The sequence below is a fragment of the Poecile atricapillus genome, chromosome 3 (assembly GCF_030490865.1).
Source record: "Poecile atricapillus isolate bPoeAtr1 chromosome 3, bPoeAtr1.hap1, whole genome shotgun sequence".
Lineage (NCBI taxonomy): Eukaryota > Metazoa > Chordata > Aves > Passeriformes > Paridae > Poecile > Poecile atricapillus.
In genome coordinates this window covers 3,912,091-3,939,583 of record NC_081251.1, presented here as the reverse complement: position 1 = coordinate 3,939,583, position 27,493 = coordinate 3,912,091, and the positions used below count along the sequence as shown (strand labels likewise).

The 27,493-nt window shown below is 51.2% G+C and overlaps 1 protein-coding gene and 1 long non-coding RNA gene across 2 annotated transcripts; both read left to right on the top strand.

The window, feature by feature from the left end:
- On the top strand, nucleotides 1-8,063 carry LOC131577737 (gallinacin-5-like). Its single transcript, XM_058835785.1, has 5 exons — nucleotides 1-105; nucleotides 851-936; nucleotides 7,029-7,115; nucleotides 7,682-7,808; nucleotides 7,915-8,063. Exons 2-5 carry the CDS (start codon nucleotides 879-881, stop codon nucleotides 7,928-7,930), a joined length of 288 nt encoding a protein of 95 aa, XP_058691768.1. The 5' UTR covers nucleotides 1-105; nucleotides 851-878; the 3' UTR covers nucleotides 7,931-8,063.
- An 11,826-nt stretch (nucleotides 8,064-19,889) lies between these two features.
- On the top strand, nucleotides 19,890-22,588 carry LOC131577478 (uncharacterized). The gene is made up of 4 exons (XR_009277216.1): nucleotides 19,890-19,960; nucleotides 20,931-21,018; nucleotides 21,785-21,893; nucleotides 22,360-22,588. It is a non-coding gene; the product is annotated as an uncharacterized LOC131577478 (long non-coding RNA).
- Nucleotides 22,589-27,493: the final 4,905 nt, after the last annotated feature.

The window sequence follows — 27,493 nt, the reverse complement described above, 5'->3', positions numbered from 1 at the left end:
TCCCTCACCACCCTCCAGGAACGGCACAAACCCACACCCTGCTCCTTCATCCGGGTGGCTGACACTAATCCTGGGACTGTTCCAGCCTAAAGCTCCTCCTGCCTGGTAACAACCAAAATATTCTCATTATTCAGCCTCTCCCAAAAGGTTTTGTCCTTCTTAAATGGGCTGGAGACTTCATCTCTTTCTGGTTTATCTGCATTTTGTTTTATTGTTTTATACTCAGCTGGGCAGTGGCTCCAGGCTGTCATGAGCCAGCTCTAGAGGTGTCAAATGTTGATAAGGGAGAGGAGTTTTTCTTGGCTGCAGGAAATGCAAATACTCAAAAATTTATCCTGGAAGTAATGTAATTCTTGAGAGGAAGATTAAACAACAGCCTCCAAGCCAGAATAAGGAAAAGCTGGCTTTTGAGTTAATTTGGAAGAAAATTGCTTTTTCTGCTCTTCTTTTTTTAGTAGAAAAGCTTGAGAAAACCCATGGGGTTGTTTTAGGTCAATCTAGCAAAAATTGTCTTATTTTCTGAATTAACAGCTTTAACTTCCATAAGGCAAATCAAATTTATTGCAATGCATTGCAAGTTATCAAGAAATCCAGGATAAATTGCTGGTCACTTGATGCCTTAATTAAAAGGGGATTTAAAATTGAATTTTTTTGCATGGAATTTTTTTCTTATGGCATGATCCTATGTGTGCTCCAGGAAAATCTTAGGAGAATAGACATAATCATGACAAAAATGTGTAATAACCTCTTTTAGGCAGCTTTCAGTTCCTGAAGAACATTTCTCTGTATCACTTCTGGGACTGTGGAGGGATAGGGCTCTAATCAATGTTCTGGTCTCCTTTCTCTGCAGTGACCTGAGATCCCAGCCACCCTCTGCCATGAAAATCCTTCCTTTCCTCCTTGTTCTCTTCTTGGTGGCATTTCAGGGAGCTGCAGGTAAGGTGAAGGACTAAAGAGAAAATGATGGTGTCTTGCAAAGGTCTCTTGTCCCCTTTGGGACGTGACCAAGCTGCCTCTTGCAAAGAAGCCTTACATAAATCATCAAAACTCTTTGGAGATTACAGATGAGAAATTAAATTAGCAGGCAAACACTCCAAGCATCACTTTGAAAGGGGCAACCCCAAAATTACCATTTAGCACCAGTGTTCTCCCCGTTGAACCTAGCAGGCTTGCACTTAAATCACGTTGCCTCTGAGTCACCCAACAAACAAATTAAACCCTAATCAAATATTCTTAAACCACACAGAAAATAAAAAAAAGGAAAAGGGATCTGGCCCCATGTTCTTTAAACATCCTTTGTTTTAGGAGCTGGGACATAGAGTGGAGAGGCACAAAATCATGAGCCAAGGTTTAAATGCTACTGGCAGCATCTCCTTGGTGGAGAAACCTGTTCAGCCCTAAGTGCTGGTGTAGGCTGTGCCTGTTGTGGGGTGCAAAGGAGTCTGGAACCCCAAACCAACTCTATTGTTCAGAAAAAGGGATTGTATTTTATTATCAGCCCTGAAAATGGCACAGCTACATTTGCAGGGTGCTCTGTGCACCTGAGCAAGGGCTGGTGGAGTTTTGATCCCTGTGGGAACAGGGTGGAAAGTGTCCTCTGGGGAAGTGAGGAGGGGAAAAGACTGTGATGAACTGCAGTAGACCAGAAATGTGGGACAAGTGTCAGATATATCCCTGGAGGGATTTAAAAGCCATCTGGATGTGGCACTTGGGGACATGGATTAGTGGTGGGCTTGGCAGTGCTGGGCTAACAATTGGACTTGATGGTCTTAAAGGTCTTTTTCAACCTAAATGAGTCTGTGATTCTATGATTTTATGTGGTTGTCTGATGTTATTCTTACCTGGGTCTCTGCCTGTGCCAGTTCTCAGAGGAAAGACACTGGGCAAAGAGTTCCTGTGGTCAGTTCCATGTCCTTATTTAACACACAGTGGATGTTTGGCCTGTTTTCAGTAGGATCTTCTGGGTATATTAAAGCCAGAGATTTGTCTCTATCTGGGAAGAAAAGTTTCTGAGAGATCAGACTGCTCACAGCCACCTCTGCAGTGCCCTACAGACCGCTAGTTTGAGACCAGGAGTATTTTATTATTTATTATTTATATTATTCCCCCTCTAAAACACTCCTTTACTTCTTCCTGGGATTTTCTGGGTGTGCATATATCGCTCTGCTCACATGCTGGGAATGCAGCTCACCAGGGATGTGCTGGATGCACTGTGCATATGAACATCCATTATCTGTTTGCTGGAACAAGCTCCCCTCTCTCTGAACACCCTGGAGTTGTTCCATGGATGAGCTGGAAACTGGAATTAATTGGTTCATATGCACCCAGTCAGGTGCATCCAGAACACCTCAGCTGCCAGGCTACATCTTTATTAATCGGATCAGGGTCAGGCAACCTCCTGTCTAATTGCTAGTCTGCTCCCTGGGGTTGTTTGGATCCCTGACAATTAGCACCTTTGTGGATAAAACCTGTTCTGGGAATAGCACAGGCTGGTGGCCTTTCCCAAAAGGCAGTTTGAATGTGGGTATTTTAGCAGAGAATTCCATTTAGACATGTAGGGAAGAGCAATTCCAGACTGTTCAGCTCCAGACACAGAGGGCAATGCCTGGTGTGGTGGGTTTGGTGATATGGAAATGTTGCTCTGCATGGATTGATGAATTTATAGGAGCCATCCCTATGGACTGCTGGACATCGGGACCTCTTTGAGACATGGGTGAAATGTCCAGGGAGAGAAACAGCCAAATCTGCAGAACCATGGAATTGTGGAATAGTTTGGGTTGGAAGGGACCTTAAGGATCATCCCATTCCACCCCCTGCCCTGGACAGGGACACTTTCCACTATCTCAGGTTGATCCAAGCCCTGTCCAGCCTGGCCTTGGACACTTCCAGGGATCCAGGGGCAGCCACAGCTTCTCTGGGCACGCTGTGCCAGAGCCTCTCCAACCTCCCAGGGAAGAATTTCTTCCTAATACCTAATTTAAATCTCTCCTCTTTTAGTTTAAAACCATTCCCCTCTGTCCTAGCACTGTCTGCTCACATTAAAAGCCTCTTTCCCTCTTCTTTATACAAATGGGACTCTCCCAGATGAGCTGGTGCATCTCTCCTGGATTGTGACCTACAGGGTTTTAAGAGCTGCTGAGTGCCTGCCTACTGTTTTCTATCAGCTCTCTGATCCCCATCCCTAAAATCTGACTTCCTAAGGAAGTCCTGAGCTTGGAGACACATCAGAATAAGAAATGAGAGTGCTTGGTTGTTGTGACCACAGGCCTTCTCCTCTGAGGGCTGAACTGTCACAACATTGTGTGCTCGCAGAGATTAAGCAAAATGCAAATACCTGCCAGAAATAAAATGTCTCCCATCTTTGTTTACTTGTTGGTTTATTTGTCCCTTTTTAAGGTAGAAGCTTGGCAAGACCCAGGAGGCCTTACATGGAGTGTGGATATCGTGGGACCTTCTGCCACAGGGGGAAATGCCCTCGTGGCAACGATTACCTGGGGTCGTGTGGTTCTGGGTATAATTGCTGTAGGTGGTAAGTTTAGGATTTATTTGGGGCAAAGATGACTTCCCAAATTATCATTTGAATCCCAAGCAGCAGGATTTTCCTCATAATCATAATTCTGAAAACCCTGAAATATCCTTTCCTTTGTGTAGGTTGTAGTGTGGCTAATTGTGGAGAATCTCCAGGAGTCATCGCTTTTGACGTCGTGGGATTCAAGGAATTGTTGTAGCAGCCACCAAGGATTTGTCATTCTCCTTTCAATAAAAGAAAGATCTGGGGAGGTTGCATGGCTGCCCTGTGTGGTGTTGTCATTCATTTCCAAAAGTAATTAATATCCCATTCATTTCCCAAGTCTTATTTCCATTAAGAATTTTAAACAAGAATTCTGAAATCAATCCAAACCTGCCAGGAATGTGTAGCTCACCTAAATATTTACCCCTCTTGAGCTGTTGACTGAGTGAGTGCTGCCAAGTTCTCCACACACACCTGCTAGGGAATCCTCTGTCATGACTGAGATCAGTCACCATTGCCACTGGGAGCACAAAAGTCTTTAAAGTGTGATGCTTTCACAGCACCTCTGCTCTGAAAGCTATGGGTTCCCATCTCCTGACCCAGAGCTTTCAGACCTGGGACCAGCATCTTGTTTTATTATGAGGAGTAAAGTCACACTGAGCAGGACAAATTGGTAATCTGAAATCTGATTTTACCCTTGGCATTTCTGTCTGATATAAATTTGGAGGGAATCTGCAAAATTTATGTTTGCTGCAGCTGCAAATCAGGAGATCAGAGTTAGACCTGTGACACTGAGGCAATTATAGAAACATGTGTGAGAGGCCAACCCCACTGTGCCTCTGACCCCTTCAAGGAGATTCAGCCTGTCCTGTCCTGGACCACAACAGAAAAGGTGGAAGGTGCAGGTTGCTCAGAGAGCTCCTGTCTCTGCAGCTGCTCCTGCACAGTCAGGAGCATCCTTGTGCTGACTTGGTGCCCAGAGAAGCTGTGCTGCCCCTGGCAGGGAGTTGAAATGAGATGATCTTTAAGGTCCCTTCCAATCCAATCCATTCTGTGATTCTGTGAAGGGAGGAACAGTAATGCCTGACTTTTTAAGGGAAGCAACCAACCCAAGTGCAAAGTGACTCAAAGCCCTGAGCTGCCCATTTGTTGCAAAGCATTTTCCCACCCTCCACAGAATCACAGAACCACAGAATCACAGAATTTCTAGGGTTGGAAGGCATCTCTGGAGATCATCCAGTCCAACACCACAGCCAGGGCAGGGTCCCCTGGAGCAGGTGACACAGAGACACATCCAGGTGGGTTTGACATATCTCCAAAAAGGAAACACCACACCCTTCCTGGGCAGCTCCAAGTGCTCTGCCACCCTCAACATAAAGAAGTTCTTCCTCAAGTAGAAGTGGAATTTCTTGTGTTTCAGTTTATGGCCACTGCTCCTCATCCTGTGGCTGGCTACCACTGAAAAGAGTCAGTCACCATCCTCTGACACCCCTTGGAGATATTTATATGGATTGTTGAGGTCTCCTCTCGGTATTCTCCAGACTGAACAGGCCCAGCTCCCTCACTCTCTGGGCCTGTTCAAAGCAGATGCTCCTTCCTGCAAATGACTCTACCAGCAATGAGACCACAGCCTTGTGCAGGGCAGGAAGCTGGGCCAACAGCTGCCTCCCAGGAATCTCCCTGGATGGAAACCTGAGGAAGTTGCCAAGTGGACCCAAACCAGCAATTTACAGTTGGTGTCCTAAGAGGTTTTTGCACAATCCACAGTAGGTGAATGTTTCACAAACTGGAATGGCACAAGATTCTTGCTCAAGGATTGAGGACTTTGCAGGGAGGGTTCAGACCTTGTAATTTTAGATTTCATCTGTCTGTAGCCAGCATCATGCAGAATCCAGTCTCATCATGCGTTTTAGCTCGCCATCACAAAGAGCTGTCCTTGCCTTTAAGGCTGGGGAATGGCTTCAAGAGCCAGTTTAGAGTGAAACAGGCTGAAACCCCCTAGGATCCATGGTGCACATCTCCTCCCTGCTTTTTACCCCAATCCCATCTCCCCAGCACTCTACACATTCAAATTCATAGAATCAAAGACTCATAAAACAGTTTGGGTTGGAAGGGATCTTAAAATCACATAGATCCAACTCCCCTGACACAGGCAGGGACACCTACCACTACCCCAGATTGCTCCAAGCCCCATCCAGCCTGGCCTTGGACACTTCCAGGGATTAAGCTGATGTGTGTGCTAAAGAGCAACAGCACAGAGATGCAGCTAATTGCTACCTTAATGAAGCCCTGTAAGGAACCTGACTACTGCACATAGCTGCTCCCAGTCCCTTGCCTCCTGGGGTTATGATGCCAAGACAGCTCAGCAGATATTAAAAAAAAACTGGGGCATGGCCTTTTCCCTTTTTCCGGCTGTAGCTGTAGGATCAGGATTTCCTTCAGTGGTGAAGGAAATAAGAAGCTGTCCTGAGTGCTCTGACTACCATGGCAGAGTAGTAGTGATCCCCCTGGGTAGAGATCTGCAAAGAGTTTGTACAATGTCCCTCACTGGGGAGTGATAAAACAATGAAATATGGTGAGTTGCTTGGATCAAAGGCATTTTCATGTATTGCCCAGAGGAGCTGTGGCTGCCCCATCCCTGACAGGGTTCAAAGACAGATTGGATGGGGCTTGGAGCACCTACTGGAAGGTGTCCCTGCCCATGGCAGCTGGTTGGAACCTCCTGGTCCCTTCCAAACCAAATTGTTGTGCAACTCTGTGACTCCTGTGACCTCTCAGTGAATACACACCAGGCACGAGTGTGTTTTTCACATCCATCCCCACACACGTGCCCGTAACGCTTGATGAGACTGCAGCAAGGCTGGAAACGTTTATGAAGATGCCCCATCAAACAGCAAAGGGTTACACACAGCAAACTCCACCAAACAAAGCCACAATAATTAAACCCTGTCCTTCCTGGGATCACTGGTTGGACGGGGATGTCATCCCAAGTGGCGTCTTCCCAGTTATTTTCAAGCGAAGCATAGAGAGCGCGCTTCCCGCGGGGGGAGGAGGACAGAGCTCCTTTGTGTGGTGAAAGCTGATTCTTTGCCAAGGCCTAACGAACAGGGTTGCTGTTTGTGTGTCCCCAGAGGTGTCCAGCAAACCACAGCTCCGAGCAGCCCTTACGCAAGGCAGGATGACACAAGACCCTGGGCTGGAGGCCTGGGAATCCTCCTCAGGTGTCAGATGAGGAAAGCTCTGCTTGTTTTTCTCTGTTGGGGGAAGAAACAGGAAAAAAGGAGCTTTGGGGCTGGACATTTTGAGGACTCGCAATCCCAAGGGACATTGTGCCACGAGGAGAGACCAAACCACTGCTGCTGGTGCCAGGAAGCTCCGACTCCCGGGCTGCCGAGTGCATCCTCCCACCAGTGACTGGTCACATCCCCTCTCCTCAGCTCTGTCCCCTCGCAGGTGCTACACGACCTGCAGGAAGGGACCCTCCCACTCACCCCTGCCTCCTTTCTCCTCTCCCCAGAGCTGCGACTCTGCTGGAGACTCCCAGGCATGCGGATCCTGCCTGTCCTCTGTGCTCTGCTCCTCCTGATGCTCCGGGGAGTGACAGGTAAGAAATGTGGAGGATTTGTCCTTTGTCTGTGTTTTTTAGGGAGGATTTGTCACCTGAGCTGATGAGACATCTCTGAGTTCTCCTGGTGTCTGTGCCATCCCCGCCAGGGTCCTCCTCACCCCACACCTTTAAAGAAAGACTCCAGATGCAGATTCTGATGTTGGGAGCAGATCTGGGGCATTGTATTAAAGCTCTCATCCTTCCAAAACAGGGATTTGACCCCTCTCCATGACTCCTGACCCTTGTATTTCTGAGTCAGCAGCACTGGGCACAGCAGCCCTGCTGGAGAGGAGGAGGAGGAGCGGGGAGGAAGGGAAATCCTTCTTCCACCTTTGGACTTCTCCCTTGTTCCAGGAAGGAGGCAGCAGACACGATGGAGACCTCTCCCAGAGCCTGCTTAGGGGTGTAGTGACTGTCTCCCACCCATAAAGTGCCATAAACTCACCCGGATTTCTGCTGCAGGCTCCTGCTCAGCAGCTGGGGCAGGGGACAAGCGGGGCTGGCAGGGACAGGGGCTGTGCTCCGCATCCCGGCTGAAAGTCTCCTGTTTCCGTGCCCTGCAGGGCTGTCCCCGGTCCGAGCATCAGCCCAGGACTGCGAGCGCCGCGGGGGATTCTGCTCCCACCGCTCCTGCCCGCCGGGGATCGGCCGCATCGGCCTCTGCTCCGAGCAGGAATTCTGCTGTCGGATGTGAGTTCAGGGCTGCCCGGAGGGCTCAGGTTGGGGGATAAAACGGGGAACGCGCAGCCGAAGGGTGCAGGGACATTCCTGCACTGCCAGAGCTTTCCTCCCACAGGCGGTGGTATCCCTGAGGGGCTCCCGGCTCCCCGAGAAGCACACCAGCCCCCTGGTCGGGACGATGCTGCCTGGAGGCACCAAGCACTGCCAGGAGCAGCAGCAGCCCTGCACAGCCAGACCTGGATCCCAAGGGAATCCCATCCCCCAGTGTCCCCAATACAAGGTGGTGGTCATTGCCACCGCCGAGATGTGTGTCCTGGGTGTGCATCTCTTTCTCTGCGTGTAGGGAAGGGCAGAGAGGATGGGGTGAACTCCTGGCAGACACGGACACACAAACACTGTCCTTCTCTCCGTGCTGGCCTCAGCCCCACTGGTATCTCCACCCATGGTGGGAGGGGGGACACGTGTGACGCTCGCAGGGACCCCAATGCCAGCCTTCTGGCTCAGCAAGGGGACCCCAGCACCTCTCACACAGGGATGGAGGGGTTGCTATGACCACCCTCATTTCAGTCGGGACCTGCTGGTTGTCCCCTGGCTCCCAGGCTGGGTCAGGAGTCCTTGTGGGGCTGTTCCACGGGACACACGCTGCCTTGGGTCCATCCCCAGCTGTGGGGGCTGGGTGTGGGGCAGCAGGGGGTGTTGTGGGGCCCAGGGGTATCTGGGGGGTGGGAGAAGTCATTCTGCTCCAGAGGGAATAGGGACTGATGGCTGAGCCATGGGGCTTCTCAGGAGTTTAGGGTTGAGTTGGGGGTCAGTGCTGGGAGGGTGTCAAGGCCTGGGGCTCAGTTAGGAGCCCAGCTGGGTCATTGTGGATGATTTGGGTGGCAGATCCAGGATGCTCAGCTCAGGTGTGCCAGGGGGTGGCCCCTGCACTGCTGTGGGGCAGTGACCACAGGGATGCTGGGACAGGGGACAATCACTGCACCCTTCCATGGAACAGGGCAGCAAGGGGTGGGAGCAGCCTCTCCTGGGGTATTGGGCATTGCTGTGGGTACAGGGAAGGTCAGATTAGGGTGCCAGATGTGGGTCCAAGTCCGGGTCTGGATCAGCAAGGCCAAGCTGCAGCTCAGATGGGGTCGAGCACAAGATGCCCAGGTCAGAGCAGCTTCCCAGGGCAGGGCTGGCCCCAGCCATGGCCTCCCTGCAGTGGGGATTACAGAACTCTTTTCCACACCATAAGCAGCAATCCCTGGATGTGCAGGCCCTGGACTGGTCCTGAGTCTGGTTCCAAACCTCCAGAAGCGAGGATATTCCAAGGACCCATCAATGGACACCCAATCCTACCTCTATAGATTGATGCTCAAGGGATGTCCCCATCAAGGCCAGGCTGGACAGGGCTTGGAGCATCCTGGGATAGTGGAAGGCATCCCTGCCCATGGCAGGGGGTGGAATGAGATGAATTCCGAAGTTCCTTCCAACCCAAACCATTCCATGATCCCATGCATCTCTCTGAGAGAGGACACCAGACCCTGTGTCCCTGATGTATCCAATATCAAGTCCATTCTCCTCTTCAGGATCCAGTTCCAAGAGCTTTGGTCTCTCCAAGCAATGGACCAGCACCCTGGAGACACACCACAGACAGACTGTTTGTACAAAAAAAGGGTTACAAATAAAGTTTACTAGGAATATAGGACACGTAATAAGATGGATGTAGGGCCAGAAAGCAGCCATGGATACATTGCTTCTTTCTCTCTCATGATCTTTCCTCCATGAGCCACCTTGATCTTTAGCCTTCTGAAACACCACAGAATTCCTATAAATCAAAAAACTTTCCTGATCAAGTCCACACCTCTAAGGCCTGATAAGGCCCTATTCACCTTCCTTCACTAATCTCCCATAGATTGCACATTTTTATACAGCATTTTTCCACTGTTGAGCAAAATCCACATTTGTGGATTTTGTACCAAGTAGGGAAGTTTCAGAAGCAGTGGGTTCAGACAGAATGAGGTGAGGTGTTGTCTCCCCCGACTGCATTTCCTCTTTGCACTGCTTGACTATTTGAGTAGACATCAGAAAGGCATCCTTAGATTTATCACTTCCTGGCAGGTGGAACACAATCCAGCTTGGCAAGGATGAAGCTGTTCTTGTGAAGGTAAAAGAGAAGGAAACCAAAATTTTTTGAATGATTCTGTGTGTCACACAGTACCAGCTCCCTAAGCAAACTGACAGGGCAGGAAGAGACAGATATTTTATCATAGAAAATATTTTACCATAGAATCTCAGAATGGTTTGGGGAAGAAGGGACTTTTAAGGTCATCCAGTTCCACCCCCACCATGATCAGGGACACCTTCCACTATCCCAGGCTGCTCCAAGCCCCATCCAACCTGGCCTTGGACACTTCCAGGGATGAGGCAACAACCTCTGGGCAACCTGTGCCAGGGCCTCACCTTCACAGGAGAGATTGGTTGGGACTGGTTCCTACATCTGCCTGCACCCACCAGCCTGTTTTGTGCACCCCAGGCAGTTCATGCCATGCCACCACAGCCGGGGTGCCACTGTGCCAGGGGTGTCACAAGAGGTGTTGCATGATGACAATGGTGACATCGATTGCAACAGCCCCAGGAACCACCTCAGCCTCTGTCCTTGCATCAGAGAAGGATAAGGAGAAGCCCCAGCATCCCCACATGGATGGGTGGACTTCTGATTGGCCAGGGGGAGATGTGTCAGCAGAAATCAGTGAATGTCCCCACAGCTTGCAACAATATAAAATCAGAGTGTTTTGGCCAAAAAATGCTCCTTGAACCCAAGGGCTGCTGGACACAGCAATTCTTGTTGGGTTTGTTGCTGCCTGAACACCCAGACCTTCATCAGGTAGGTGACTGTGGGGTCTTCTGGAAAAGGATTGGATGAGGTAATGGATTTTCCAGAGACTGAAGCACCATGAAATGCTCCCGAGGTTGGCAGGGTGGTACAAACCACAGAGTTCTTTTTAAGAGGGAAGTAGAGGCAACATCATCTGCTGTGTTTGGAAACAGTCCATCTGCAGTTTGGTGAGGAGCCCAGGCTCCTGCCCTACCTGGGCTCCTGCATGTCCCCATTGCCTTGATGTCCCCTCTGCAGCCCTGTGAACACCCAGGAGAGGCAGCAGCCATGAAGATCCTGTTCCTGCTCTTCCCCCTGATCCTCCTGTTGGTCCAGGGTGCTGCAGGTGAGAGGGCAGAGGGAAAATGAGGGAATTACTCCAGCAGTGGGAATTGGAAGTCCCTGGAAGTGACCCTGTTTGTAGGGGTGATGAGAAGGTAACAGGGGATTGAGGTCAAAGGGGTTTCTTCAGTAATAGTTCTTTAGGACACAGACATGGGGTGGAAAGATCCCATGGAAATAGAATACTAACTTCTTTGGTGGGTCAGGAAGGGGTTTGGTTTCAGGCTTCCACCCTGCAGCCAGCTATTCCTCTTTGTGTGTCTCTGAAAGTTCTTTTCCCCTGTGATCTTTGCTGTGGGGAGGTTAGAGCTGAATCCATCCACTGGCCAGAAACGAACAAATACCATCAGCCTTTTGCAACCATGCACTGCTCTCACAGATGATTGCTTTAATCGTTCTGTATGTTTCTTTCCCCATGGAAACCCAAAATGCAGCTGGATGCAGGCAAAGAGGGGGATACTGCACTTATGGGAGATGCAACTTCCCTGCGAGACCCATTGGAAGATGCACGTTGTACAGCGTGTGCTGCAAGAGATAAGGTCTGGAATCCTGCCTGAGGACAGAGTTCCCTCTTTTGTCCACAATGAGATATGCAGCAAATTTATTTCCTGTGAATGTCTGCTACATAATCTCCTTATCTATTCCTTGTGGGAGAGATGCCCAAGGAGGGAGGAAATAGTCCTTGTGGGTATTGGAGCTGCTCTGAGTGGGGCTGCAGGAGCCCCAGGACAGCCAGGGCCTCCCCAGTCTCCCCCAGTCCCCAGGACCTCACTCAGGCTCTGCAGAGGACTTCCCCAAGCCATGAAAGAAACATTCCTTGTCCTTGGGCAGCAGCAAGGACATGATCCAGGTCTTGCTGCACCTGCACAGACCTGGAGCCAGGGCTGCCAGCACTGAGATAGCCCAGGTCCAACCTGTCTGCACCAAGGACTGCACCTCACCTGCCCTGAGCCTGAGGCTGCTGCACCACACCCTGGGCATTGCAGGGCAGGGGGAGAGAGGGATGGGGAAAGTTACACCACATGATGTTTCCTTTCTTCTTACAGTATCTGGGGTTGAGACCCTGAAATTCCCAAGCAGGACTTGCCCCTCGCTTCTGGCTTCTGGACCCATCTCCTGATGTCCCCTCCCGTCCCTGCCTGTACCGTGCCCAGCTGGGGTGACAGCAGCAGTGGCAGCTGCTCCTGCTGGGTGCTGCTGGGCTGGAGCCCTGTGGTGCCAGCCCCGCTGTCTTTGGGGCAGGGGCTGCTTTTCCCAGCTTGAATAAAGACGAGCACTTTGGCATTGCAGGCCTGGGCCGTGTGTGTGTGTGTCCTGCTGCTGGAGGGCTGCTGTGCCTGCTGCCTCTGGGGGTGGCAGTGGCCTGGTGGCAGCAGAAGGGCCTGGGGATGGTGCTGGGGCTGAGCAGTGGCTGTGTCCCTGGGGATGCTCCTGCCTGGCCCTGGTTTGGGGACGCTGAGCCTGGCAGTGCCTGCTGGGCCAGGCTGGCTGGGGTGCCTGTGGTGGAGCTGTCCTGCAGATGCTCCCTCTGGGGAATTGGGATCCCTCTGCTGCTCCTGCCAGTCCCAGATGTCCCTTGTCCCTGACAGCCACCGCCTCATGTGCTGAGCTGTGCAGGGGGCAGTGTCCCTTAGTGGGCATGGCCATGGTGACCCACAGGAGCTGTCCCTGCTCCTTCTCCTTGTCCTGTTCCAGCCCCACAGCCCTCCCTGCTGTGGCTGTGCTGCTCTACACCTCATCCCACCACACAAGAGGAGGAGGAGGTCATGCAGCTCCTGGTTCAGATGTCCTGTGAAATGGCTCCAAACTGAGCATGGCTAGGAAATGTCCAAAATTTTACACACAGGTAATAAATGTCTTTTCTCTGCCCATCTGAGGCAGTCTGGAGTGACAACACTGCTCCATCAAAAGCAGTCACTTGTCCATGTCTGCAAAACAAACCTCAGGCACTAGGATTTGAATGGTTCATTACCTGTGTGTGTCTCTATGTCCACATGCCCGTGGGAATAACTGGTGACCCTGCCTGTTGCAGTGAACACTTTCCCTCCCATGAGTCATGGACTCAGAGAATTACTGATGTCTGGAAAGACCTCTGAGATCACTGGGTCCCACTGTTCCCCCAGCACTGACAAGCCCACCACTAAACCAAGTCTCCAAGTGCCACAGCTACATGGCTCTTAAATCCTACCAGGAATGGTTACTCCTTCACTGTCCTGGGCAGCCTGATCCAATGTCTGGCCAACTTTTCTTCTAAGAAGTTGTTCCTAGTATCCAGTCTAAACCTTCCCAGTGCTACTTGAGGTCATTTCCTCTGCTGGTCTCAACTGTGATCTTAGAGACCCAAAAGGCTTCCACTGTCATTGCTTCCCACAAGTGGGAATTTTGGTGAGAGATGTTCAGATCATCCCTGCCTGCCATGGCCTTTGCTCAGTGGGTTCTCACCTGTCCTGGTACTGACCCTGCAGCTGTCACCAGAAGCTTCCTTCACCTCTGCAGCACAGATCTGTTCCCCCATTCCTTCCCTCTCCTGCCCAGCCCGTTGCTGCTGTGCTGTGGGTGTCACAAGAGGTGTTGCATGGACAACGGTGATATTGATTGTGACAATGGTGACATGACAACAGCCCCAGGAGGCACCTCAGCCCCTGCCCCTGCAGCAGGGAGGGAGCAGGGCCAGCCCCAGCACCCCCACACACACGGGGCACTCCCGGGTTGGCCCAGGCCACTTGTGCCAGCAGCAACTGGGGCCTGTCCCACCCACCAGCACTGCTATAAATCCAGCCTGTTTGGGGCAAAGCAGCATTCCCTGGCCCCAAGGGCATCTGGATACAGCCATTCCTGGTGGGTTTGCTGCCGCCTCAACACCCAGACCTTCTCCAGGCAGGTGAGTGTGGGGTCTCTTTCCAGAATCCTGCACACTCAGCGTCTCAGCTCAAAGCCCAGCACAACAAAGTCACTGAAGAGACAAAGTGTTGGAAGTATCCAGGTGGAATATTTGGCAGTCAGAGATGGCTGAGTGTGCTGGGTCTAATGCTGGCCAAATGCCCTTGCACCCACTAGAATTATTTACTCATTTTCTGCTGCAAGATGAGGATTAGGAGGAAGGCAAAGCAGGCTAAAACTTTAAAGGACATAAGGAAAACTTTATTAACAGAATTAAAAGAAATAATAATAAGAAATCAGAATAAACCTTCATAACACTTCTCCTCCCCTCACACCCTCTTTTCTTTCCCACGGACAATGTAAAGAGACAAAACCTGGGACTTTCAGTCAGTCTACCACGTCTAAAATAGTCTTTCTTCAGTTCTCTTAGGGAGAGGAGTCTCTCTTGCCATGCCATGGACACCTCTCCACAAGAAACAATTCTCTTGTGGCTTCAGCTGCCCAGAAAAGGAAAATCTGTTCACAGCGTGAAAGTCTCTCCCAATGCCTTGCAGCTTTCCCACAGCTGCTTTCACAGGCCATGTCAACTTATTGGGGTGCTATGTTAAGGATGAGCTGTTCTAGCATAAAATCAAAGGTTGTCTTCATCCGTCTCTGGGAAAACAGAGGTTTTCTTCTTTTATTCCCAGGGCAAAAGTCTTATCTCTCTCATGTCTCCCTGTTCAAGCTTCTCATTGGATCACAGCAACTGCAACATCTGCTTATTTTAACATTGGTGCTTCTGCTCACGGCTGTAGTTAGAATGCTACATCCCCCAATGCATTCCATGAATTACAGGAAAAACAAAGTTTGATGTTTCAAATTTATCTTCACCATAGCCCTACAAGAGAATTTCAGCCCAAGACTAAGGCATCTCCTCAATCTTCTCCCAAGTATAATTCAACTCCTTCCTCACTGACCTCAGTGTCCCATATTGTTTTCCCTGCGTGTCTTTACCCTTTCCTTTTCCTGATTCAGGAGAGAACGGGTGATCGTAGGCATTTGTTTGTGGATGCTAACTCTGAAACAGAGAGCTGTAGAAGTTGCAGGCCGCATAGCTTCTCAGTCTTGCCTGAGAACGTGGCCTGAGAATTCATGGGGAGGATTCAAAACAATCCTCAGAGACAGAAAACAGCCTCGCAGGTGTTGTTTTTCTGTCCCGTGTTTTCTTTGCAAGAGAAAGTCAGGGGGTGGTGTGCCCCACTGACCAATGATGGTGATGTAGTAGTTTGCTAACCAATAAGAGTTTATTTTCTGTATTTTCCACGTATCAATCTATAAAAAAAGAGCTGAAGCAATAAACTGAGAGAAATTCTCCTGATCGACTCCAAGAGAGTCTGTGTCGTTCTTCCCAGCCGTTCCTAATAGAGTGACATTTGTTCTCAAGCTTTATCAACTGAAACAGCTTTTATGGAGTTCTGCAGCGCTGAAAGGTTGATCTCACCCAGGCTATACATCAGGAAGATCGTTTGCTGTACCTCTCGCTGCTGCTCATGGGGTGTCTGCCAACACTCAGCTCCACTCAGTGCTTTTCTTCATGTGGAAGGCCGAAAACAAGAAAAGCTGCTGCTGCCGTTTTTGTCCTTCTGTCTGCAGCAGGGCTGGCTAAAAGCACCTAAACACAGAGTTCATTGCGAGCCACACTGAGGCAGCCACAGCTGCATGCCATTGTCCTGGGCATGCTGATTTCAGCCATGCAGTCCCAGGCACGTGGCCCCTCCTGGCTCTGGCTGTTCCTGGCCTCAGGGAGACTCTCAGGGCTGACCATGAGGCCGCTCCCAGCACTGGTCCCCGCTGCCTGGTTGCTCCCGTTGCTGGTATGGCCCCTGGCCAGCATGGCCCACTGGCACCACAGGAAAAAGGACTGGGGACTCCTCTAGGAAAGGGGCCTGGCTCTGCCAGGATGAGGCCTGGAGGGCTCCATGGTGAGGGGCTCCTCAGCCTGCCCACCACCCCTCAGAGGGCAGAAATTTCAGCCGAGCTATGCCCAGCCACAGACCATGCCGATCTGGCCACACAGGACCAGTGACCTGTTCAAAGGCCGGAAGCCAGAGAGGTTTATCCTGGCCTTTATTAATTTTTAAAGGTGCTTTTCCACAGAGGTGCGTTCAAATCTTTTAAGTGGGTGAACCAGATGTCAGTCTTCAAAACTAGCCACCTGATTGGCTCTGCCATGTCCCCACAGGACCACCCCCGCAGGCCTTGGACTGTCCCAACCCAACTGACAACCAGACTCCGTTAAACCACAACTCTGGGAAAGAGAATAAAAGCCTTCATGTGAGTCTAAGAAGCCAGAGCATGTGGGAATTGGACCTGAAGTTTCCTAAGTACAGGAGAGACTAGAATGGTGCCTTGATGCTCCAGGAGGGAGATGAGATCTTCTTTGCTAGGGGAATGGGGACTTTCCCTAGGATAGGATGGAGATTCTATTCCCACAGCAGTACAGAGATTTCCCATCATTTCAGGCTTTCAGTAATTCCAATTTCAAAAGAAATTTTATTTGCCTCTTCCAAATTTCACCGGACTTTTTTTTGGTTTGAATTTGCAACTGTTGGCCTCAGGTCTGTGGTCTGTGCTCTGGGGAAAGGTCTTTGGAAGAGCTGTGAGGAAGGTCATGGGGATGAGTCCTCTTAGGTCATTGGTTTCCTATACACCAGGACATAGTGAAATACCCCAGGTATTGAAGGGTGGCACAGATTTAAGAATTGTTTTTAGAGAAAGGTAGAGGAAACATTATCTCCTGTGTTTGGAAGCAGCCCCTCTGCAATTTCAGGAACACAGAGCCCAGGTTTCTGCGCCGTCTGAGGTCCTGCATGTCCCCATTGCCTTGGTGTCCCTCTGCAGCCCTGTGAAGACCCAAGAGAGGCAGCAGCCATGAAGATCCTGTTCCTGCTCTTCCCCCTGATCCTCCTGTTGGCCCAGGGTGCTGCAGGTGAGAGGGAAGAGGGGAAATGGGAGAAAGTGTGAGCACCCAGCTGTGGGAATTCAAAATCCCAGGAAATGACCCTGCTTGTGGGGGTGATAAGAAGGTAATGGGGTATTGAGGTCAAAGCTGTTTTTTGAAGTGAGTTTCCAACTGGACAGTGATTTGGGGTGGAGAGACCCCATGGGAAAACAGCCTGGCCTGTTCTGTAGGTCAGGAGAGGGTTTGGTTTCAGACTCCAAGCCTACACCCAGCTATTCCTGTTTAGGAGTCTCTTGCCCTGCACAGGGATGGCAGAGAGTCCCAGGGGTGTTTGGATGATGCTGCTTCATGGGACACAAAGTTGTCCCTTTCTCATCCAGTGGTTCACCCAGTGAGTGTCCCAAAACCATCATCAAGGGATGATCCTTGCAAGGGCTGGAAAGGGACTTTCCATCAGAGGTCACACAAATCATGGCACAGCCAAGACAAGGATGTGGGTTGTGAAGAGTCCCCTGCCTGCCAGCAGGAATGCAAGCACACCCTGCTCTGCCAGATTATTGCTGTGATTATTCTGTGTGTGTCTTTCCCCGTAGAAACAGGCAGTATAATTCAATGCAGAGAGAGAAGAGGAATCTGTTCTTTTGTAAGATGTCGCCCCCCTCTAAGAACTATTGGAAAATGTACAGCACTAGCTGTGTGCTGCAGAAGGTAAGATCTAGATTTCCTGACTGAGGAAAGAGTTTCCTTCTTTTTCCTCAGAAGGATCTGTTACAAATTCCTTTCTTGACAACTCTTGATAAATAATGTCCTGCATTTATGCTTTAAGAGAGATGCCCAAAAAGGAAGGGAAAAATCCACAGGGGTTTGGAGCTGACCTGAGTGGGGCTGAAGGAGACACAGGACAGCTAAGGCCTTCCCACTCACCCAAGCCACTAAAGAGAAAAACCTTCCCTGTCCTTGGGCAGCACTCAGGACATGATCCAGGTCTTGCTGCACTTGCACAGACCTGGAGCCAGGGCTGCCAGCACTGAGATAGCCCAGGTCCAACCTGTCTGCACCAAGGACTGCACCTCACCTGCCCTGAGCCTGAGGCTGCTACACCACGCCCTGGGCATTGCAGGGCAGGAGGAGAGAGGGATGGGGAAAGTTACACCACATGATGTGCTGGTTTCTTTTCTTCCTACAGATTCTAGGGTGAAAAGCCTGAAATTTCTGAGAAGAACATCCCATTCACTTCTGGCTGCTGGACCCATCTCCTGATGTCCCCTCCTGTCCCTGCCTGTACCATGCCCAGCTGGGGTGACAGCAGCAGTGGCAGCTGCTCCTGCTGGGTGCTGCTGGGCTGGAGCCCTGTGGTGCCAGCCCCACTGTCTTTGGGGCAGGGGCTGCTTTTCCCAGCTTGAATAAAGACGAGCACTTTGGCATTGCAGGCCTGGGCCGTGTGTGTGTGTGTCCTGCTGCTGGAGGGCTGCTGTGCCTGCTGCCTCTGGGGGTGGCACTGGGCTGGTGGCAGCAGAAGGGCCTGGGGATGGTGCTGGGGCTGAGCAGTGGCTGTGTCCCTGGGGATGCTCCTGCCTGGCCCTGGTTTGGGGACGCTGAGCCTGGCAGTGCCTGCTGGGCCAGGCTGGCTGGGGTGCCTGTGGTGGAGCTGTCCTGCAGATGCTCCCTCTGGGGAATTGGGATCCCTCTGCTGCTCCTGCCAGTCCCAGATGTCCCTTGTCCCTGACAGCCACCGCCTCATGTGCTGAGCTGTGCTGGGGGCAGTGTCCCTTAGTGGGCATGGCCATGGTGACCCACAGGAGCTGTCCCTGCTCCTTCTCCTTGTCCTGTTCCAGTCCCACAGCCCTCCCTGCTGTGGCTGTGCTGCTCCACACCCCATCCCATCACACAAGAGAGGAGGAGGAAGCTGTTCAAATCTTAGGCTGACATGTGAAATGGTGCCATATTGCTGTGGAAATGACCAAATTTGTTTGCCCATGGAAGTGACAATGCTGTGTTCCATTAAAGGCAGGGGCTTCTCTCTCAAACCAAACAAAGCAAACCTCAGGCACTAGCATTTGAATAGTTTGCTATATGTGTGCGTCCATGTTCTTGTGTGTACACGAGTAACTGGCTGCTTCAGGGACAGCTTTCCCTCCCAAGAATCATAGAGTCATAGAATTATTGGTGTTGGAGAGGCCATTTAAGCTCATGGAGTGCAACCATTCCTCCAGCACTGCCAAGGCCACCACTAAACCAAGTCATCCAGTGCCACATGCACATGGCTTGTAAATACCTTCAGGGCTGGTAATTCCACCACTGCCCTGGGCAGCCTGTCCCAAAGTTGATTATGGATTCTGCAAAGAAACTGTTCTTAATACCCAATTAATTTTTCCCTGGAGCTGCTTATGTCCATTTCCTTTGTTCCAGTCAATTTTTACCTGTGAGAAGAGACAGACACTAAATAATTTTCTATTGCCATTGCTTTCTAAAACTGCAGAGTTTGGTGAGGGTCGTTAATATCTGCCCTGCCTGTTGTGGCCTTTCCTTCCCCTGTGCTAACCCTGAAATTTTTTTTTTCCCCTCTTCTTTACAAACTGTGCAGATAAACCTGTTGAGGTGAAATGAGAGGTGAAACTTTCCTCTAAGTGTATAAAGCTGAATACTTTTACAATATTCAGTTAGATGTTCCACATCCCACTCTGCTTATTTATAATGTCAATAAAATGAGAGAATGCAAAGAGGCAAACCATTTCCTCATTTCTAATCTTCCCAACAAAAACCCAGCTCCCTTGTCCATCCCATCCCTCCCCTCTCATGCCCAGCCCGTTGCTGCTGTGCCATGGGTGTCACAAGAGGTGTTGCATGGGGACAACAGTGACATTGATTTCAACAGCCCCAGGAGGCACCTCAGCCCCTGCCCCTGCAGCAGGGAGGGAGCAGGGCCAGCCCCAGCACCCCCACACACACGGGGCACTCCCGGGTTGGCCCAGGCCACTTGTGCCAGCAGCAACTGGGGCCTGTCCCACCCACCAGCACTGCTATAAATCCAGCCTGTTTGGGGCAAAGCAGCATTCCCTGGCCCCAAGGGCATCTGGACACAGCCATTCCTGGTGGGTTTGGTGCCACCTCAACACCCAGACCTTCTCCAGGCAGGTGAGTGTGGAGCCTTTTTCTGCAATCCTGTCCATTGAAGGTCTCAGGTCAAAGCTCAGGACAGGAGAGTCTCCTAAAGCACAAACTGCTGGAAGTGTCCAGGTGGAAAATTTGGCTATCAGAGATCTCTGGGATAGAGAATAAAAGTCTTAATAGTAGTCTAAGGGTTCAGAACATGTAAAAAGTGAAATTTTGTTTTCCTAACTGCAGGAGGGACTTGATTGGTTCCTCTGCTGCAAGAGGGAGATGAGATCATTGTTGGGAGAATGGGCACTTTCCTTAGCAAAAAAGAGAGGCACTTTTCCCAAACCAGTACAGAGATTTCCCATCATTTCAAGCTTTCAATAAATGCAAAGGTTGTTTTCATTTCCCATTTCTGGACACCAAGACATGTCCCTGCCCTCTGGCTGCTCCCTGGGTCAGTGATGGGGAATGTCCTTGCTGGGAATCCTGGGAATGCTCTGGGGCTGGGAATGGGCACTGCCAAGCTAAACAGGGAGGACTTTTGTGATCCCAGGCAAGCAGAGAGGATTGGTCAGGGTGTTTGGGATGTGTGTTTGATACATGAAGCCCAAAGGAGAAACAGCCCTCTAGTTCCATACCTTTCAATGGCCATTTTATCTCTGCATTTCCCAGATTTCACTGGCCATTTATTTCAGTTTCACCATCAACAGTGGGTCCCAGATCTGCAGTCTGTGCTCTGGGAAAAGGTTTTAGAAGACCTATGAGGAAAGCAATTTTATCAGCATAGGTTATTGATTTCCCAGAGACTGAGACAGTGGAATACTGCCAAGGTTTGAAGTCTGGCACAGACCTAAGAATTGTTTTTAGAGAAAGGGAATGGGGAGATGATCAGATGTGGTTGGAGGCAGCCCCTCTGCTCTGTGCAGAGCCACAGAGCCCTGCAATACTGGCTCCTGCCCTGCCTGGGCTCCTGCATGTCCCCATTGCCTTGGTGTCCCCTCTGCAGCCCTGTGAAGACCCAGGAGAGGCAGCAGCCATGAAGATCCTGTTCCTGCTCTTCCCCCTGATCCTCCTGTTGGCCCAGGGTGCTGCAGGTGAGAGGGAAGAGGGACAATGGGAGAAAGTGTGAGCACCCAGCAGTGGGAATTCAAAGTCCTGGGAAATGACCCTGCTTGTGGGGGTGATGAGAAGGTAACAGGGGATTGAGGTCAAAGGGGTTTCTCAAGTGAATTTCCAGCTAGGCAACAATTTGGGGTGGAGGGAGCCCAAGGAAAGAGAATCCCGTTCTGGTCTTCTGTGGGTTGAGAAGGGGTTTAATTTCAGGCTCTAAGCCTGCACCTATCTGGGACTCTCTGAATGTTCTTTTGCCCTGCACAGGGATGGCAGAGAGCCCCAGGGGGTGTTTGGGTGGAGGCATTTCCTGGGGCACAGAGGTGACATTTGTTATGCAGTGGTTCACCCACTGAGTGTCCCAAAACATCATTGCCCCAGGGGATGATCCCTGCATGGGGTGGACAAGGAATTTCCATCAGAGGTCACACAAATCATGGCAGAGCCGGGACAGGGGTGCGGGATGTGGGGAGTCCCTGCCTGCCAGCTGTGCAGCTTGGAGCCAGCACGGCTCTTCCTCAAACACACGCTGTTTTTTTCCTCTCTCTGCTCTGGTGTGCCCCCAGTTTAGGGGCACAGGGACCTTCCAGGTGAGAAACATTGCATTTGGAGATGTGGCTGTGTGAGATTTGGAACTGAGCCCATCTCTTGGCCTGAAATGCATGGGGAGCATCAACCTGTCCATAACAACACTGCTCTGCCGAATTATTGTTTTAATTGTTCCAAGTGTGAATTTCCCAATGGAAATAGGAAGTGAACTTGAATGCAAACGCCGAAGAGGATACTGTTATTTTGGGAGATGTGTCCTCCCTGCAAGGCAAATTGGAAGATGCACAGGACAAACCGTCTGCTGCAGAGGGTAAGCTCTGGAATCCTGGTTGGGGAAAGGGCTTCCTTCTTTTCCCCCAGAAAGGTCTGTTACAAATTAATTTATTGCCAACACCTGCAAATACTCTTCTGCAATTATGCTTTGTGAAAGATGCCAAAAAATGGAAGGAGAAGTCCTTGAGAGTTTTGGAGCTGCCCTGAGTGGGCTTGCAGCAGCCCAAGGACAGCCAGGGTCTCCCCACTCACCAAAGCCACCAGATTGAAGCCTTCCCTGTCCCTGGGCAGCACTGAGGACATGATCCAGGTCTTGCTGCACCTGCACAGACCTGGAGCCAGCACTGAGATGCCCCAGGTCCAACCTGTCTGCACCAAGGACTGCACCTCACCTGCCCTGAGCCTGAGGCTGCTGCACCACACCCTGGGCATTGCAGGTCTGGGGGAGAGAGGGACGGGGAAAGTTACACCACCTGATGTGCTTGTTTCTTTTCTTCCCACAGTATCTGGGGTTGAGACCCTGAAATATCCAAGCAGGACTTGCCCCTTGCTTCTGGCTTCTGGACCCATCTCCTGATGTCCCCTCCTGTCCCTGCCTGTGCCATGCCCAGCTGGGGTGACAGCAGCAGTGGCAGCTGCTCCTGCTGGGTGCTGCTGGGCTGGAGCCCTGTGGTGCCAGCCCCGCTGTCTTTGGGGCAGGGGCTGCTTTTCCCAGCTTGAATAAAGACGAGCACTTTGGCATTGCAGGCCTGGGCCGTGTGTGTGTGTGTCCTGCTGCTGGAGGGCTGCTGTGCCTGCTGCCTCTGGGGGTGGCACTGGGCTGGTGGCAGCAGAAGGGCCTGGGGATGGTGCTGGGGCTGAGCAGTGGCTGTGTCCCTGGGGATGCTCCTGCCTGGCCCTGGTTTGGGGACGCTGAGCCTGGCAGTGCCTGCTGGGCCAGGCTGGCTGGGGTGCCTGTGGTGGAGCTGTCCTGCAAATGCTCCCTCTGGGGAGCAGGAAAATTATCCTTCTTTTTATAGGCCCAGACTTCTTTCTTTTCACAGGACACTACTCCCATGCCACAAAGACATGGACTATAAGCTGTGGACACAGTGGCAAAGCTTCATCCCTAAAATAGCCAGAGCTTTGTTACAAGTCCCCAGTGCTGATCCCAGCTGCAAAACCTGCAGCAGGATCCATTCCTTAAAGGGATGGCAGTGAGAAACTTTTGGGAGCATTGCACAGCCACCAGGAGAACTCACATGTGACTCATGACCTCGATAGGGATAAAATAAATACCTAAATGAAACAGTTTTCTGTGCTTTCTTTCACCTGCATTGTATCTATATGGAATACTCAGTATCACAGCACAGCTTCACTCTAGCGTCACGTAAATCCTCCATTTTCCCATACATTCAATTCATTCATATCTTTCCTGCTGCTCCTTGCAGCATCAGGAGAGGGAGAGCACAGAGGCCAGGTTGGAGTACCCAGTAGCCCAAAAGTTCGTTTTCCTGTTTTTCCCCTTGCACCAGAGAAAAGGAGGCTTCAGTTTCCTCTTCTGACACCTCTGAGAAGGATTCCCAACCCAGGGCCTTTTGTCATCCTCCCTTGTGTAATGACCTTGTGGTGCTGTGGTTTGTTGGGCACATCCAGGGACACAGGGACACATCCAGGGACACAGACCCTGCTCACTGGATACCAGCACCCACCTGCTGCTCTGGCACAGAGTGGAACCTTTTCTGAGTCCCTCTAAGAAACCCTCCCAGTAAAACCCAGCTATTTTTTCAATTCGAATAAGAATAAGGAAGGATAAGAGTGAAAGAAAGGTTTTCACACTGACAGAGTTTAAATCAGATATTAGGTAGAAAATTTTCCCTGTAAGCGTGCTGAGGCCCTGGCACAGGCTGCCCAGAGAAGCTGTGGCTGCTGCATCCCTGAGAGTGTCCAAGGCCAGGTCGGACAGGGCTTGGAGCAACCTGGGATAGTGGAAGGTGTCCCTGCCCATGGCAAGGTGAGGAATGAGATGAACTTTTACATTGCTTCAAAACCTCACGATTGCAGAGGGGATCCTGTGAGCTTATGCAAGAAAGATTCTGCTCCCCTAGGGCTGCTCTGGTGCCTGTGCCCACACCCCCAGTTCCTGTGCCCATCCCAAGGATTTCCCAGCTGGCCCCACAGCCTGTTGCTGCTGTGCTATGGGTGTCACAAGAGGTGTTGCATGGGGACAACGGTGACATTGATTGCAACAGCCCCAGGAGGCACCTCAGCCCCTGCCCCTGCAGCAGGGAGGGAGCAGGGCCAGCCCCAGCACCCCCACACACACGGGGCACTCCCGGGTTGGCCCAGGCCACTTGTGCCAGCAGCAACTGGGGCCTGTCCCACCCACCAGCACTGCTATAAATCCAGCCTGTTTGGGGCAGAGGGAGATTCCCTGAACTGGACTCTTCACACAAGCAATTCCTGGTGGGTTTATTATAAACCATTTCTGCCTTGGTGTGCTTTGAGCCAACACCTTCATCAGGTTGGTCACTGGGGAGTCACTTCTGGGCCACCAAGACACTTCCCTGCCCTCTTGTTTCTTCCTGGGTCAGTACTGCATGGGGAGTGGGATTGATGGGAATCCTGGGAATAATCACAATTAGGAACAGACACACTCCCAAGTGAGCTGGGAAGAGTTTACTGACTTCAGGAAAGCAGAGGAGATAGTGCAGGGTGTTTGAGGATCCAGCTTTGGGCTGGCTGGGGGGATGAAGTGTATTGGATAAGATTTCATTTAGCTTGGCCTCTCCAGGCACAAAGATTCCCCTAAATCCTTGACCCTGCTTTGGTTCTTGGTGTGTCCCCTCTGCAGCCCCAAGAAGGCCCAGGACAGGCATCAGCCATGCGGATCCTCTACCTGCTCTTCCCCTTGTTCCTCCTGTTGGTCCACAGTGCTGCAGGTGAGAGGGACAGAGGGGAGATGGCTGAGGTGTGAACCTCTGTCACTGGGGTTTTCCAGCTCCTGGTAAGCGACCACAATTCTCAGGTATTGATAACATTTCAGAGGCACTTGCTGTGATGAGGATCTGGGCAGCTGAGGATGCAGCACAGCAACTCCTGTAGCTCATGTTACTCTTTCCCTCTGCCTTTCTCCACATGCACATCTTTCTGTGGAAGAAATGAACTCTGACTGAAGAGTTTAAGATGTTGGGTTTGGTGCTCAGTTCCCACACAAGACTGGGACTCAGAGCCAGCACTGGTTCCTCTGGAATCAGATACATTTTTAACAGTTATGCCACACTCACTTTGAGTCATTCCTCCTTCTGCAGGATCCTCCTTGTCTCCATCAAATAAAAAAGAATGTGAGAAAGCAGGGGGGTACTGTGGATTTCTGAATTGCAAATTCCCCTTTGTCATCAATGGACGATGTTCCAGGTTCTTCTATTGCTGCAAAAAGTAAGTTTTATAATGACAAAAGCTGCTGTCATGGCAGAAGGAGTTTGAAGGCCCCTGAGTAGCAAAAGGCTCAGCACCCTTCAGGCTACAAGGCAGAGCTAAGGGGAGGGAAGAGAAGGTCCTTGGAGTGGCCCTGAATGGGGCTACAGCAGCCCCAGGTCAGCCAGGGCCTCCCCAGTCTCCTCCAGACCCCAGGACCTCATTCAGACTTTGCAGAGGACTCAACCACTCACCAGAGAGTGAAGCTTTCCCTGTCCTTGCGCCGTACTCAGGACATGATCCAGGTCTTGCTGCACCTGCACAGACCTGGAGCCAGGGCTGCCAGCACTGAGATACCCCAGGTCCAACCTGTCTGCACCAAGGACTGCACCTCACCTGTCCTGAGCCTGAGGCTGCTGCACCACACCCTGGGCATTGCAGAGGACAGGGGGAGAGAGGGATGGGGAAAGTTACACCACATGATGTGCTTCTTTGCTTTCTTCATATAGTATGTGGGGTTGAAACCCTGAAATTCCTGAGAAGAACATCCCATTCACTTCTGGCTCCTGAAAATCCCCTCCTGCTGTCCCCTCCCGTCCCTGCCTGTGCCGTGCCCAGCTGGGGTGACAGCAGCAGTGGCAGCTGCTCCTGCTGGGTGCTGCTGGGCTGGAGCCCTGTGGTGTCAGCCCTGCTGTCTTTGGGGCAGGGGCTGCTTTTCCCAGCTTGAATAAAGACGAGCACTTTGGCATTGCAGGCCTGGGCCGTGTGTGTGTGTGTCCTGCTGCTGGAGGGCTGCTGTGCCTGCTGCCTCTGGGGGTGGCACTGGCCTGGTGGCAGCAGAAGGGCCTGGGGATGGTGCTGGGGCTGAGCAGTGGCTGTGTCCCTGGGGATGCTCCTGCCTGGCCCTGGTTTGGGGATGCTGAGCCTGGCAATGCCTGCTGGGCCAGGCTGGCTGGGGTGCCTGTGGTGGAGCTGTCCTGCAGATGCTCCCTCTGGGGTGCAGGAACATTGTCCTGCTGTTCATAGGCCCAGATATCATTCTTTTAACAGGGCACTGTGCCCATGCCAGAAGGAGATGGGCTAGGAGCTGTGGACATATTGGCAAAGCCTCATCCCTAAAATAGCCAGAGCTTTGTTACAAGGTTCCAGCTCCAATCCAAGCTGCAAAAGCTGCAACAGAAGCCATTCCTTAAGGGGATGTGTTGTGGGGGATGTCATGGAGGATGGCATAGACATCCAGAGATCTCACATGTGACTCGTAACATTGATAGGGATAAAAGAATTACCGGAACCAAAAGGTTTGCCATGTCTTCTTTCATCTGCATTGTGTCTATATGGAATACTCAGTATCACAGCACAGCTTCACTGTAGCATCACTTAAATCCTCCATTTTGCCATACATTCAATTCATTCATATCTTTCCTGCTCCTCCTTGCAGCATCAGGAGAGGGAGAGCACAGAGGCCACGTTGGAGTCACCACTAGCCCAAAAGTTCGTTTTCCTGTTTTTCCCCTTGCACCAGAGAAAAGGAGGCTTCAGTTTCCTCTTCTGACACCTCTGAGAAGGATTCCCAACCCAGGGCCTTTTGTCATCCTCCCTTGTGTAATGACCTTTTGGTGCTGTGGTTTGTTGGGCACATCCAGGGACACAGGGACACATCCAGGGACACAGACCCTGCTCACTGGAAACCAGCGCCCACCTGCTGCTCTGGCACAGAGTGGAACCTTTTCTGAGTCCCTCTAAGAAACCCCCCCAGTAAAACCCACCATCACTAATGTGGGCAGGTGGTGCCTCTGCTTCTGCTGAGCATGCAGAATCCATCTGCCACATTTTTATGATTGCCACCTTGTCACTGTGACTTCACATCTCTGGGTTGTGCATGAGAAAAGGCCAAGAAGTTCCACTTACAAATCCCCAGCACCTCCACCCTTGTAGTGTTGGGGGGACCAGTTTGCTCTGCCAAACACCTGGAGAGGAAGTGCCAAATCGGGCACAGACCCTCCTGCCAAGCAAGGACTGTCACTTCTCCCAGTGGCATGGCTGGCATCAAACACACTGCATTCACAAGTGATGGCTGCATCCAGCTTGTATTTCTTTACCTTGGTTGGTATTAGGAGGAGACACGGTTTTGTTGGGTCACCTGTTTTATAGAATATGTCATCTATCCTGGTGTTGCTCTCATTTTATATGAAGAGTCACTAGAGAGAACCCTGCTTAACACTCTGACATGTCAGGTGCAAA

Bases quoted from the DNA above. Each gene is read 5' to 3' on its own strand.
- LOC131577737 (XM_058835785.1), top strand. From the start codon at position 879: ATGAAAATCCTTCCTTTCCTCCTTGTTCTCTTCTTGGTGGCATTTCAG. The intron at 937-7,028 runs GTAAGGTGAAGG...TCCTCTCCCCAG, and splicing joins GGCATTTCAGGGAGCTGCAG to AGCTGCGACTCTGCTGGAGA. The intron at 7,116-7,681 runs GTAAGAAATGTG...CGTGCCCTGCAG, and splicing joins GATGCTCCGGGGAGTGACAG to GGCTGTCCCCGGTCCGAGCA.